At 41.2% G+C, this 14,975-nt stretch overlaps 1 protein-coding gene across 6 annotated transcripts in view; it reads right to left on the bottom strand.

The window, feature by feature from the left end:
* Positions 1-14,975, bottom strand: part of PTPRM (protein tyrosine phosphatase receptor type M) — a 742,830-nt gene that overhangs the window by 204,222 nt on the left and 523,633 nt on the right. For all 6 annotated transcript variants that reach the window (XM_044382848.3, XM_026496000.4, XM_048218445.2 and 3 more), the window contains one exon: positions 11,432-11,564. In XM_044382848.3, coding sequence (XP_044238783.1) covers positions 11,432-11,564 — 133 coding nt within the window. The remainder of the gene's footprint in view (positions 1-11,431; positions 11,565-14,975) is intronic.

Here is a 14,975-nt window from a genome sequence, read left to right as displayed (position 1 = left end):
AACTGTAGCCTGACGTCAAGACCAAGTGGGGTCACCATTCTGTGGATTGGACATGGGGCAGCTCAAAAGCTACAGGGCATCGGAAACCGTTTACATTCGGATTCTTTTTCTTAAATACAGGTTATAAGGGTGTGTGTGTGTGTTGAGGCAGGGGGAAAGGATATAGAGGGGAGATAGACTATCTTCTTATTCTCTGATTATAGCAGATTGATAAGTATTACTCCCTCTCAAACTCAGCATAAGGAAATCAATAGCCCAATGGTGCTATAGAGCCATAGAGCCTGTTCTCACATGATCTCCACGTTTCCTGGCTTTGTTACCTGGGCTGGACTCAGCAGCAGGGGAACCCAAGCACTCAGGGCACATTCCATCAGGAAGTCACCTTAGGAAGGAAGGCCTTGCTGGTGTGGGCTGGCTTCCTTCCCCAGACCCCACCCACAAAGGTGAGCATTGCGGGGGCGGGGGGGGGCAGCCTCGTGCGCTCTCTTACACTGGGGGAATTGTTCTAAAAGAGCAGGAAGATGATTAATGTGAAATCTTATCAGTGAAAACACTCTGAAAGATGTTACTGCTGAGGCTAGTCTAGAGTCCAGAGATCTCAAACCTGGATTAGAGAGACCGACAGGAGTCAACAGTATTCTAAGTGCAGAAAGCAGGGACAGGCTCTAGTTATAACCTGGAGACACGCTTAATCCACACCACCTGGCAACATCACCAACAAGCTCAGTGAAGCTTAAGTTACTGGGTGTTTCCAAATAGGAACCACCTACTCACAAAATACCTTGTGGGCCGGCTTCACTATTTGAGGGCATCATAGGTACTAATGAGAATGTGGGCAGAGAGGAAGCATGGGCAAGGAGTCTATTGTCCTGTCTGGTATAAGACAATACCTATAGCCAGAAACAGGAGATAAAGGATTTTAAAATGCGGTCCTTTAAATGTCTTTTGGTTGGTTTATCTTAAAAGAGAATTAGAAATCACAAATTGGTGACTAGATATTCATTTTATTTGGCCAAAATTTAAATTTAAAGATGGATTATTTCCCAATAATAAAAAAATAAAGAGATGATTTAATGAAAGAAATGATGACTTCTTGCTTCCCTGGGGGTGGAAAGGGCAGAAAGATCTGTGTCACTGAGGTATACTTGACTGAACCTAAAAGGCAGGTGCCTTCCCAAGACATACTCTGCACCAAGGGCCTTACCTTTACTCACCCGGGTCACCTTTACAGGCCCTACAGGCAGTGCTGATTGTGACCTTTAGACTGTACATACTGTGACCTTTAAGACCAGAGCTCTGAGTCAACCCTAACTTGACAAATTATAAAAGAAACATCTCGAGTATTGTATCTACAAAACTATACAAACCAACAGATGCAATTTCAACTAAGCGATTCTCAGCAAAGACACCCTCGTGCATTTCCAAGTGTCCCCTAAGGGGGCAATACTACTCCCAGATGACAGCCACTGAGTTAAGAATTTTGGTGAATGCTATGTCAGCACTTCATTTTCAAAATCTTACTACATTTCTGAGATTTCCCCTCCCTTCCCTTTTAGTAAAGGTTAAGGCCATACCTACGAATTAGGCTCTGATAACTGACCTATTCTCTTTGAGGAGTGGCCAATTTCTTCAGTGACTGAGTGCTGACTCCAAACCGACCACCCAGCTTTTAGGCAAGTCAGAAAAAAATAAAGGCCATTTTGATAGTTTCCGGGATCTATATACTTCCACTAAGCTGTTCGGTAAATGATTTTGTTTCTGTTAATGTTTTCTTACTGACATAAGGACAGTGAACCAATGTTTATCATATGCTCCTATCAAACACACAGTCAAAAGCACAATATCCTTACAAGGATGCAGTGGGAGAGCTATCAGCAGCCAAAGGGCTGGAGATTAGAAAACAAATGAATTTCAAAGAGCCCTGGCAGACCTACCAAAGACAGGAGTCTGAACATTTCCATTGTAAACCCACTGAAAGGAAGACTAACAAACTGAATATTTTAATTTATTTAGGACCCATGCTCATGGTATCAAAGAAATTCATCCTGAAGCTGTTTATTCATATTTTTAATATAATTTTTATCCCAATTGTTGTTGGTTGTGAAAACAATCTAAAGGAGTACATGCTTTATAAAAAAAATGTTTTAGAGGTGGTTTAAAAATAAATAATAATTTAAGTAAATGATAGTTATAAACGCATTTTCTTTTAATTAAGCTGTATCTGAATTTAAAAATATCTGTACTCATTTAAACTATTTTAATATATTAAATTAACAATGTAAATAATTGTTATTCGCACTACTCAAAGTAGGGAATCTGTCCACCAGAATGCCCACACTATAGAAAATGTAAAAAATATCTTATGCTATTATAAAACTTACATCTCTCAAATAAATAAGAAGCCAAAGCAATTCAAAGTCCAGTGTTGCACGGAAGGGCTTGCATTAAATAAGAGTTTTTGTCTCTAATTGAGAAACACACTACACACCCACTACCACAAAGCACCTTGCAGGGCATGACAGCAGGGTGTCAGAACCAGTTAGAAAAAAACACACCACAGCACTTAATATGTTCTAATCTAATAGAAAAGACAGATGGGACCCAGGTAACTCAAGAGTCTGCCTGGAAGGAGAGTGTATGTGAGCTTTGCAATGAGAGGTGAGTAAGGAAAGCACCAATCCCAGCATGCAAACTGGAAGGGATTCTGGCATTCAGGCAGGGGCTGCTTCACGCCGCCGAGGGACCAGAGTTAACTTCCAGAAGCCGAGTTCACGCCTGTGCGTGCACCTGAGCAAGCAAACGGGCTATTCTTAGATACGACACCCAGGGCTACATTTTTTGCCCATTTTCTGCTTTGTGTTGTTTTCACAAACAAATAGAAATATGTTGAATTTAATAAGTCAGTCAAGTTTTGCTTGTTGCAGTACAACCCATAAAAATAGCTCCACTTCCATTCTCCCACAGCAGTGCCGATGGGGAAACAGCGTATATAAGAATAACAGCAACAAAAACTACCTCCGATGGATCTGGGGAAGCCCTGGGCACTTTTAAAGACACACTGTGAGGGCACTGGGCAAAACCAGCCTTTTCCTATTCACCTCCATACACCAGTTCATGCAGTGTTGCACCTGAGGTCTGCCCGAGAGAGAGAGAGAGAGAGAGAGAGAGAAGTATTCCTCTTCTCATTATCTCGGTAGTCCTTCTCTATTCTTTTTAAAGTTTAACTTTATGTGATTTTCTATAAATGAATCTAAGTCAAAGATTCCAGATATAACTTCTTTCCTTGTTAAAAAAGAAATTTAGACTTACGTTAGAAGAACTGGGTCAGGAATCTTGACGAAAGAAGTCAGGTTAGACAATGGTATACTCGAAAAAAAAATATATATGTATAGACAATGGTATACTTGAAAATAAAAAAATATATATGTAGGTATATATGTGTATATATATATATATATATATATATATATATATATATGCACTTATATTTCTCTTATACTCTATGTATTTTTGTTATTATCTCACTCATCAATATAAAACAAAACCAGAAAGAATTGAAGGAGTGATCCTATTAAGTTTGAATTTCTAACCAAGATGTGAGGTTTAAAGTCATCCTCAGTTTTCACCTCCTGGGAACTTCCCACTCTACAAACCAGAAAGTGAAGTCATGTCAACATAAATGGAGACATACATCCCCTACAGAACACGGACAGCCTGGGTGGGACTGACCTGGGAGTATCCATGCACACCATCTGGGGACATCAGCTGTGGGGAACTGTCAATTTTAGTGGTAAATATGCAACTCCTTCTTAACCCCCTTCTAGGTACTGTCAAACTTGAGCTTCAGAGGTAAGATAGACCAGGACAAGTTTTAAGAAGCTATGCAAATGGGTATAGGATAAAAAAGGAGCTGTGTGGCAAAGTCCAGGCATCAGAAATACCAACCAGCAGAACAATTACCTCGAGATGGCTGGTAAGCACCCCACTCAACTATGCAGTTTCAGGGCTGGTGCCTGGTGGCAAGGCAGGAGGGTCCACACTCCAGATGGCTCTGCAGGCTGACCCGGACCTGCGGGAGTTGAGGGGGTTGGCCGAGCAGGAGCTAAGGCAGGTGCAGGGAGTCCAAACAGAGGCATGACACTATTCAGCTCGCCGAAGAGTGATGCTGGCCTTTTGGTCTGACCCCAGAGGCAGACCACTCGGCCCCTTACTGGGTCTGGGTCTCACAGGTTTGGATACACAAAGTATTTGTGTTGAATGTCAAGACCAAGAGCGCTCAGGAGAATCAGGGGCTTAGAGAGAAATCCCCAAGAGCGGTCGTACTGATGCCCCAGGACGGTGGCTTACCTCTCTGTAAGCCATACTGCAGCCCTCCTCTTCACACAGCAGGCGCCTGAGCAGACTCAGCTCATATTCTAAAGTAGCAGACTATGTATATCATTAATACAGTTAATATTTATGGGGGCTAGCACTTCGACGGTAAGAACTCGTTTTCTTCTTCTAACATTCTTACGAGGTAAGTACTGTTATTATGCCCTTGGTATTATATAGCTGCGGAGACCGAGGGACACAAAGCCACGCAGCCTGCCCGTGGTCACGCAGCTTGTAAGCCACAGAGCCCAGGAGTGCATGCAGGCAGTTGTCTCCAGAGTCTGTCTCCGAGGAGGAAAAGCGGGAGTACAACACTCCCTTGCTTCCCGGCTCACTGTCAAACGTAGCAACGTTCTCTCAGCCACTAAAGCAGACAAGGATACAGCACCCTCACTGCTGTGAGTTATCCGAAGTAAACGTAACAGCTGAAAAAATGACATGAAATACGCGTTCTTGGAAGGATTTACAAAACACTTCTGTGAAGGCGGGAGTGGAAGAAGCTTTTATTTAGCTTTCTTCCTGTGATGGCTCAAAGAGAAGACTCAAACCCGATGGCCACATTTCAGGTATTTGCAAACTTACAGCAACGGTTAGCTGCCGCAAGCTGACGACAATGCCGTTTCCAATGAATCCATCCAGACAGTATCTGAGTATTCACAGAGCAAGAGGGGTCTCTGAGTTTAGTGCCCTGGCTGTGCGCGGTGGAGCAGAGTGGTTAACTATCAGACAGACCTGACTTACGCGAGGCTCTGCCCCCTACTACCTGTCATCGTGAGCAACTTTCCAAACTCCTGGGCCGCTGTGCTATTATTTATCAAGCACCAGCTACATGTACGAGTTATCCTAATCTTTGTGGTCCGCTAGGAAGTACACAGCAGCCCCATCCGCACATTTCCCATTGCAAACTGAGTTCGGAGAGGGTTGGTAACTCATCCAATTTTACTCTGTACCAAGTCGGAGCTGGGATTCAAACCAGGTCCGTAAGATCCTAAAGCTCAAGTGGCTACCCCTGACCATTCTCCGACACCTTCCTCCTATAAAACAGAAATCAAATACATCTTGGTGCCTGGGTTCCCCACCCTCACATTTAAAATAAAATCTTCCTTATAAACAGCTCCCAAAGAGAGCTGTTTATTACTAGAACATAAGAGAACACAGTCAACCCATTAGGCTGAGTCCAGAAACAGCAGCTAATATAGGAGCTATGAGGATAAAGGAGCTATTAGGATAATCACATAAAGTCCGGGTTAGAGGAGGCCTTAGTTTAACTCAACCTCTGTACCACAAACCTATCCAGCTACCATCTAGAAAACGAAGGACATTAGCTGACTGATAGATGAGGATGACATGTCCATAGTTATCTGTGTACCCAGCTACCCTGTTTCCTGCATGCCAGAGCATGTGCCAGAGCAGAAAAACCCAGCGTCTGCTTATTTATAAGGCTACCTACCAAGTGCACGTATTCTAAATAATAATCACAAAGCAATGTCTACGTACGACTCTCTCAATGTGGTTTCAGAAAATGCGATTTTGAAACAAGACTTTGAATAGAGCACCCAGACTTAAGACATTTTCCGAATTCAGCTCACACTGAGCTATCGTGGAAAAAAATTCCTATTGCATATGTAAACAGGTATAGCAGGAGAACTATAGATAATGTCAACTTGCCTCCAGCCACATGCTGCAGGCATCTCTTTGAAAATTGGGCTTTCATCAAATTTTCTCTCTTATCTTTTTTGTTTCATCATGTCTTCAGAAATACTTCCTATTTTTATTGAGTTTTTTTCCTTGGTATCAGTATTGTTTAAATAGAATAGAATAGGTTCTAAATATTTAATGACATGTGCTGCATTTGCAAAATGTACACTTGTTAAAATATGTTCTGGAAAGGAGGTAGAGGTCTCGTGCTTCAGGATTAAAATAGTCACATGTACCTACAACAGGTGTTCATGTTGTTGAACAGCTAACATTTGCTGTTTTGAACAAGAATGCATATCTCTTTAATTATTTTCATATAGCCACAACCTCTCTAACTTCTGTTTACCACAATAGCTGAAACAGAAATAGTATTGTAATTAATACAAATGTCCTCAAATTTCTAAAAGATCTATAGCAATTTTAGAAACAATGGTAAATATAATTAATCAGGGTAAAATTGATGGCGCTTGTATGCTAAATTCTGTCAAACATGTTATTGAGATAAATTATTCCCTATGAAAAATGTTGAAAATGCAGGTATTTTCATTTTCACAAATATATTTAATTATACATGGATGAACAATGATAAACACTAAGTATCTCCTGCTCAACTTATTTTATATTAATTTTGAGAATACAACTGACCCTTGAACAGCATAGGTTTGAATTACATGGGTCCATTTTACACGTTTGTTTTTTTTTAATATAATACAGTAGCGTAAATTTATTTTTCTTATGATTTTCTTAATAACATTCTTTTCTCTAGCTTACTTTACTTTAAGAATGCAGTATATAAAACATACAACACACAAAATATGTGTTAATGGACTGTGTTATCAATTGACAGTAGTCTATCAGTAGTTGAGTTTTGGGAGAGCCCTTATACTTGGATGTTTGACTGCATGGGGGGGGGCTCAGTGCCCCTCACCCCCACATTGTTCAAGAGTCAGCTGTAATTGTCATATGACTCTATGAAACTTTAATTTCATATCCATCTTATGCCCTTTCTTAACATTTGCTGCATCAAAACACTGCATCCTCAAAAGAACATATATTTTGGGGAAAGAGAAAGTAATAATAAGTTGCTTTCCTTATCAGATAAAATTAAATGTAAAGGTTTTGTAACAGTTTTTAAGGAAAAGGTGGTTTCATATCATATTAGTCCAAGCAAGGCTCAAATGGATTAATATTCATCAACAAATTAACAACTAGTCATTCATTTGTGCTAGGTCTGTAAAACATTATAGCCAAATGAAAGTGAGGGTTATCTCTGTTTTTAGTCATTATTCCCTTGATGTCAGAGAATTCCATGAGTTAGCATGAGTTGGGCAGATTTTACCTATTCTACTGGAGGCCTACCTTCAGCAACTACTTTTTATAGAAGGCCAGTCCTTCAGAAAGCAACGTGATCTTAGCTAAGCTAATAATTGGCAATGCCTCCCAACTAAATTTGCTGTCCCCCAGCGACTCCCAGGAGCTCAGGCCCATCTGGCCCAGCATGCTGACAAATACAGACGGTAACTAGTGACTTTCCCTCAGCAGGACAGACTTCTAATCGTATTTCCAGAAATATTGATGAGCGCGTTCCACCACACTTTCTCCTGGGCCCAGTCGGTTTTTATGACCAGTGCCGCATAGTCGCGTTGGCTGATGCCAAGTGCTGTGGGCAGAAGCACTGGGAACTAACTAGCCTGTGCAGGAAGAGAACTGGAATCCAATTAGCACCAGGCTTTAACCAGCAAAAACGACTAATGACATACTGAAGCCCATGCCTGGGGCAGTTCTTTTCCTTCCCTCTCTCTCGTTTCCTTTTTCCATTTTCCTTCCTGCTCCCTCCTGTTAATTGAGGGCCTCCTGTCTGATGGTGGGAAACAGGGCTAAAAGATAAGCCGTTCACCGAGTCACAGTTCTAGACTTGAGCCGACCGAACCCAGACAGTCTTTGGAAGGACTAGAGGCTATGTTCAAACAATGAAATACAGCAGTGAGCCGCCCACTGCACTTCCAGAATCGCACACATACAGTGTCATCAGAGGCTGCGGCATAGAGAAAACCTGGGAAGTGGGAGGGACTTCAGAGATCATCCAGTATAATTTTCTCAATTTATAAATGAGGACACTAAGGCCCAGAGAAGTTTAGAGCCACAAACGTAGTTAAAATACAGGTCTAGAAATTCCAAATCTAAAGTCGGTATTCTCCTGGGGATGGTGGGAGGTGAGCAAAGTGGGGGCAGGGGGGTCAAAAGGTGGTGGGGGGTAACTAAATTCATTGTGGTGATCAGTTCACAATATATACAAATACTGACTCATGGTGTCGTACACCTGAAATTAATGTAATGTTATACGGCAGTTAGGCCTCAATAAAAAAATCAATTCAGTGTTCTTCTAACCAAACGATGTGGCTTATTACATATCAATGATACTCCTGCAACTTATCCATGATTATGACTTAAAAATACAGCTTTTAAAATTTAGACTAAAATTTTGGAGAAAAACCCAAACAATCAGGATTTTTAAGAATTGCTTGAATATGAAAGTTTGTACCACATGACTGTTCAGGTCTAAATTTTACAAGTTTTGTATTTATAGGCATGATATATTGGCAAATTTACCTTCCGGAGAGCATAGTCTGTATTTCAGAAAAAGCAAATACAAAAGTGGTATGTGCTGTGGAAACAACCCTTTTTAGATTAGTACCTAGGAAATAATCATGTAAATTTGATATGAGTTATTGGTATTTAGTCTAATGTTGTATCAAGACCATATGTTACCATAGGCAAGCTCTTCAAATGCATAATTTATAACATAACCTCCATGACTACCTGAGAGACCTAGGTAGAATAATGAATTAACCCAGCAAAAATAGACCCTTGGAGGATGAAATGTCATTAGGTAAGGTCACAAGGGCAACTGGATTAGTAGTCTCAAACTCCTCATAGAGTTTGCCAGATGACACAAAAATCCAACACATTCCCTCAACTAAAAATAAATCTCTTCAAAATGTTTAGTTTGAATATCCAGACATGGAAAGGCCTAGTGTTGCTTCAAATTTATACAGATCGATATTAGAAAAACACAGACCAACTAGTAGCAGAGAGAAGCTATCTGCATAAACATTAGGGTAGGGAGCAATGCAGGGCATCCAGGAGAAAAATGCCTCGGAGGTGATGGAGAAGTAAGAGAAGAAGAAATAAAAAAAGAGAAACATGGAGGAGGCAAGAACTAAAGAGATAAATAACCAGAGAAGAAGAAAAGAGGGATAAAGAAAAAGTTACAGAGAAGTGAAACAAAAAGAAAATTAAAAGAATTAAAAATGAAGAGCGTTCCATTATATGACTAATAGATCATGGGATCTCTTGTACGGCATGGTGACCATAGTTAACAACACTGGGTTGCACGTTTAGAAGTTGCTAAGAGAGTAGATCTTTTTCTATTTTTTAAGATTTTATTTATTTATGTGACAGAGAGATCGAGCACAGGTGGGGGTGGGAAGGGGCAGAGGGAGAGGGAGAAGCAGACTCCCCAGGAGCTGAGCAGGGAGCCTGACGTGGGACTCAATCCCAGGACTCCAGGCTTATGACCTGAGACGAAGGCAGATGCTTGACTGACTGAGACACCCAGTGCCCCACTAAAAGAGTAGATCTTAAAATCTCTCATTGGAAGGAAAAAAATGGAAAGAAAAATAAGGATAGAAATTAAATGGTAGAAAAAGAAAGGAAAGGAGGATGCAGAACATGTGGGAAGGAAGAGCTCCAACGGTGGGGGCCCGTTAGCACCATGTGCTGCTGGGACAGAGCGAAGGTTTGTCCTGGGGCCCAAGCAGAACAATAAACAGAAGATGAAGGACAAAGCAAGAAGAGATGCATGCGTAGGTATATGTATGTGGATATGAACTCACCCCCTAAATACTGTGTTACCCGAGGTTTTGTCTTCCTCCTTGACTTCCTTCTCACTCTGCAGTGATGCTGAGAGACCTCATCCAAACCAGGGCTTCAGCTCAGCCTAGGCTGATGACTCAGACTGTGGAAAGTGTTACTCCGGGTCCCCACCAGCCCATCCAACTGCCCAGTGGAAGCTTCCACTGAACTTCACCGGAACAGTGAACCGAAAAAGTGCAACGCCTACCTCCCCAATCTTCACTCTCCACATATGTTCCACTTTCCACATTGTGCATTTTCTGAATGGTGTGTCTCCACTAAGTCATCCAAGCCAGGAATTAGGCTCTTTCTATGTTGCTCCTTCTCCCTGGGCCACTAAACTGGGCCTCCAAATGGCCACTAAAACTTATCTCCTAATATTTCTAAAGCTGCCCCCTCTTCATCCAATTGTTCCTCCTGACTCGAGTTCTTTCCCTCTTCACTGTGCTCGATCCTAACATCAGCGTGATCTAAGATTAGAATGACATCCCATTACTACCTGCTTAAAGGCCATCGGTGGATCTTTGGACCAAGTCCAGCCTCCTCAGATGGCAGACAAGACCTTCAAGACCTCGCTTTGCTGACGTCTCCATCCTCACCTCCTACCATCCATGACCTTACTCCCACTCTGTTATCGTTTTTAAACCACAGAGAAAAGGATTAAGATCTGAGTATTATTTCTTTTTGGGAAAATTTAAGCTATCACTTACTACCTATATTTCCATGTTGATAATTTTTATAGAAATTGAACACTGTACCATTAAGTAAGTTTTTATTCATTTCTACAACACAAAAGGCACAGTATATTTTTCAAGTGTGGGAGGTGAGGATTGCTTGTTATAGCCGCATCGGGTTTTCTGCTCCCCCAGACCGCCCCTCAGCTAGACAGAGCAGTCTGACAACATCCACCGTGCTTTCTGCTTGTCCTGAGTCATACCGTGGCCTGCACTCCTCTACGGCTGTTTCTGAGAGTCTCTTTCTCATGGGGTGTTGTGTAGATTAAGCCCCTAGCATGGTGCCTGCACATAACATTGGCTCAGTAAATTCGGTCATCACTGTTATGTTCAGTATAATGAGAAGGAAAACTTTCATTTCTGGTGTCGTCAAGAACATCAAATGCGTTAATACACCAGTAATCAGCACTAAAAATTCCCTGGTTAATAAATGTCTATAAAGGCTCTGCAGAGCTTCATGCACTGACGTGTGGGAAGACGCATCGTCTTACGTCACCTTGGCATGATATGCTTGGCAAACTCATACGACACCACAGTCATTACGCTAAATTTTGTCCCATAACCCTGAATGCTAGATGAGGAAAAATACCAACAATCAGAGTCACAGGTGTGTCTTCAAAACCAATTCCATAACTGAATATTTTCACATGCATGAAGCAACCTGGCAAACAATGGGACGGAACCGCATCTCTGGCCACAGCTAGGAGGCTCACCTTTTCTTCATTACCAACACAACTCCGAGAAATATAATAACGAACAGCAAGATGCCAGCAATGACTCCAGCAATTTTGACTGTGTGGTCTGTCTCCTTCTCGGGTTCTGGGACTGGCTTCGGGGTGGCAGCTCCTGAAGGTGGAAGGAAAGGGGAAAGGACAGGCGGTGGGTAAGGGAATAACGATGTTACGTGTTTAACAATTATGCTGCATTTAACAGAGTAAGAAGACTTATCGGAGCCAGCAGACAGACAAGCTTTTGATTTTTTTCAACAGCTTTCGTATGCACTGAAAGGAGGTAATTGTTCATATTGTTCTTCAATATTTTACGAAACCGTAACGTAAGTTGGATAGCACACCCACGCCTGACCCTTTTCTAAGAGACTCTTCTCAAACAGTTTTTTTATATTTTATTATCTCTATTGGCTCCCTGCTCTTTCTGCCATTAAAAAACTTGCTAACAACACAATAGCTATCCTAAGCCTTTAACCAAATTTGATTTGCTGGAACATTTTCCTCAATTATTTTTCATAAGTGAAGGAGTAATTCCATAACATATTAGCCCAAACACCTGGAAAAGTGCGATAAGCTCATTTACCATGCATTTTACCAGCAATTGTTTTTTTTAACACAATAGAGATTTTTCCCCTGCCTTTGGAAATCTAAATCTAGGTCACATCTGGTAGGCAAAAGACTCCTTCTAAGCAATTTATTCACAAAGTGGGAAGCAGCTGATGATCACACTACTGGCACCCACATTTAATATCTGTTTAAATGAGATAACCAGAGACTTCCAGTGGCTACTGTCTTAGCTCGCCTGCTTCCCCATTTCCAAAACACCGTTTGTCCTGTTTACAGTATAATGTGATGGAATGTCAAATCCATGTCTGATGAAATATCCATTTCCTCTGCTAAATGAGTTCAGGACGAAAAAATATTAGGAATGTAATGTTCAATTCACTAAGCAGAATCCGTTTTTTTTTTTTTTTAAGGGCTTCTAGCCTTTTGAATCAGAACGTGACAGTGTTGAGCATCTGAGCCATCATACCACTGCCCTCACGAGGGGTCAGGAGAGATCATTCTGAAAGTAGGCATTTTATGTCCAAATTTCTCGCCTTAGAATTGTCTTGGTTTTCTTGGTAAAAAACGTAATTAAAATTTAATATTGATACCAGCCCTTTCTACCCTTTCCTTGGGTTTTCCATTCACGCTTCTCCTGATTCTTGGAAAACTTAGCCATCCTTGTGTCTGGTGCATTTTAGACTGGGCTTATCCTCAGATAAATCATCACAGGGAAACGGGGAGAGTCAAGCTCTCACTTTCCATCTGCTTCCATTGGAAACATATAAACTACGTTTCTTTCAAAAGTTATTCCTGTTAAGATTTTACATATGACGCTGGCTGTTGAACCCAGCTGTGGCCATCAGACTGATGAAGCTGGTTAAGACTGGGGAGACACACGAGGCAGAGGATGACTTTGCATCAAAGGGATAATCGTCATGAGAGCCTCGTGATGTAAACATCACACCTTATTAAACACAAACCCTTCCGCACAACCTGTTTCAGGTCATTTTTATTTCTGATAACTTCAGGAGGATGTCCTGCTACTTTGAATGAATATCCCTCACACTAGTTATCCAGATAACTTGAAACTGTTAATGTTTACTATTTTTTAGTATATTTACATCTTACGTATACCACTCCAATATGCCACTGGAACGTACAACCAAGTGGTGGATTTGCAGGATATTGATACATTAAATAAATTGCTAAGAAAGATTTAAAGATAAAATGTGTGTTATAACAAGATGAAAAATTTTTAAAAATCCATATAAAAATAAACATTTAAAATTCACAAAAGCGGGAGCCTGGGTGGCTCAGTTGGTTAAATGTCTGCCTTCAGCTCAGGTCATAATCCCGGGTCCTGGGATCAAGTCCCACATCTGGCTCCCTGCTCAGTGGGAACCCTGCTTCTCCCTGTGCCTGCCACTCCCCCTGCTTGTGCTCAATCTCTCTCTTTCTCTGTCAGAATAAATAAATAAAATCTTTAAAAAAATAAATAAAATTCACAAAAGTGAAAAAGGGGGCAATGTTTTCCAATTTTGATTTCTTTTGTTCAATTAAAAAAAACTTAACTTTAAAAAAATAAAATGGATTGGTTTCATTCATCCAAATGTTGGCATATTGGGAGCCATTCCATTGATCTCACCCGTTAGTAGATTTCATGTAGCCCAAATAAATTTTCTAAATAACTGATTCACTGAGTTTCTTTGTAACTCAATTATGCCAACACTTGGGAAGGAAATATAGAAAAGACTTTACTTAGCCTAAAATACTGAAATATAAAATACAACACGGATACAACTTATACATCGTAAACCCTCAGTATGGGAGAGTTTGTCTTGTTAACGGTCATGAATGCTTCTGTTAACTAAACAACTGGTGATGTTTCACTTTAGCCAAAATTTTGCCTGCGCTCCACGAGAACAGGTGAATTCTCTACACATCTTTGAGTCAGGAAAAGAGACCCCTCCAAGCCGAGCCTTTCATTCCTTTGGGAAGCAGACAAGTACATTGTTATGCAGCCAGCATAAGGGCAGTATTATCATTCTTTAGCACTTTTAACTCATTTCACATTGCAGGTCAAGAAAATGAAACGTTCTATCTCTGCAGGACACAGTTGCAAGGTGATGATGGTGGCAATCACACAGAATGGGAGAGCAGCTCAAAGAGGGAGAGGAGGGAGGCTCTGAGCTGTTGGTGAGCAACCCTCCCTTTGCCTGCGGCAGGGCCACCAAATCACGGTGACAGCGCCAGAACGCCAGAACGAAGGGATTGATTGGAATGTCCTGGTTTAGCATCAACACAAACACAAGTTGGGAGGGAATAAGTCACCCTGCTGAGATGATCTCACGGAGGTGTGCGTCATTAATTCCAAGTTCACTCTGCGTACCAGCCATTCCTGCCTTTGTCTGCCTGCCCTGCCCCTCCAGCCTTTCCTGAAATGGATATCTTTATGACCCCTCTCCACAGGATGCTCTTTTCTCCACTTTTGTTTTTTTTGGAAACATGTGGTTGTGAGCTGTCAGTCAGCCTGGGACAGATGATAATTTGTGACAGAATGTGGTTGCAACTGATAGCTTGTCCGCCCCCCCAACCCAAATCTATGAATTTAACAGTATAATTTACAAACTGCTTGGCAAAAGAGTTGTTTTCATAATATTTTCCCCTCTGTCTTGTTATTTTCTTGCCAGGTTTCTAATGGTATGAACTTTTATTCCTTTTTTTTGGGTACAAATTCTAATTCTTTGTGGAAAGGCATTTTTTCCCCCTTCTCCTGTGCATTCTGTTTAGAGTTTACTGCATGTTTAGATCTTTTTAAAGGGAATATATTCAAATGTATGCATTTAATAGGGGGCATTATCGAGGCTTGAACACATTCGTAAAAATGATGAATAAGCTAAATATTTCATAGATGGAGGGTGACAGGCTGCTGAAATGTAGAGCATAATCTTCACAGATGCCCCCTCTACTGACTCCTCGT

The sequence above is a fragment of the Ursus arctos genome, unplaced genomic scaffold (genome assembly GCF_023065955.2).
Source record: "Ursus arctos isolate Adak ecotype North America unplaced genomic scaffold, UrsArc2.0 scaffold_17, whole genome shotgun sequence".
NCBI classification, from domain to species: Eukaryota; Metazoa; Chordata; class Mammalia; order Carnivora; family Ursidae; genus Ursus; species Ursus arctos.
This window is presented reverse-complemented; position numbering and strand designations above follow the sequence as displayed.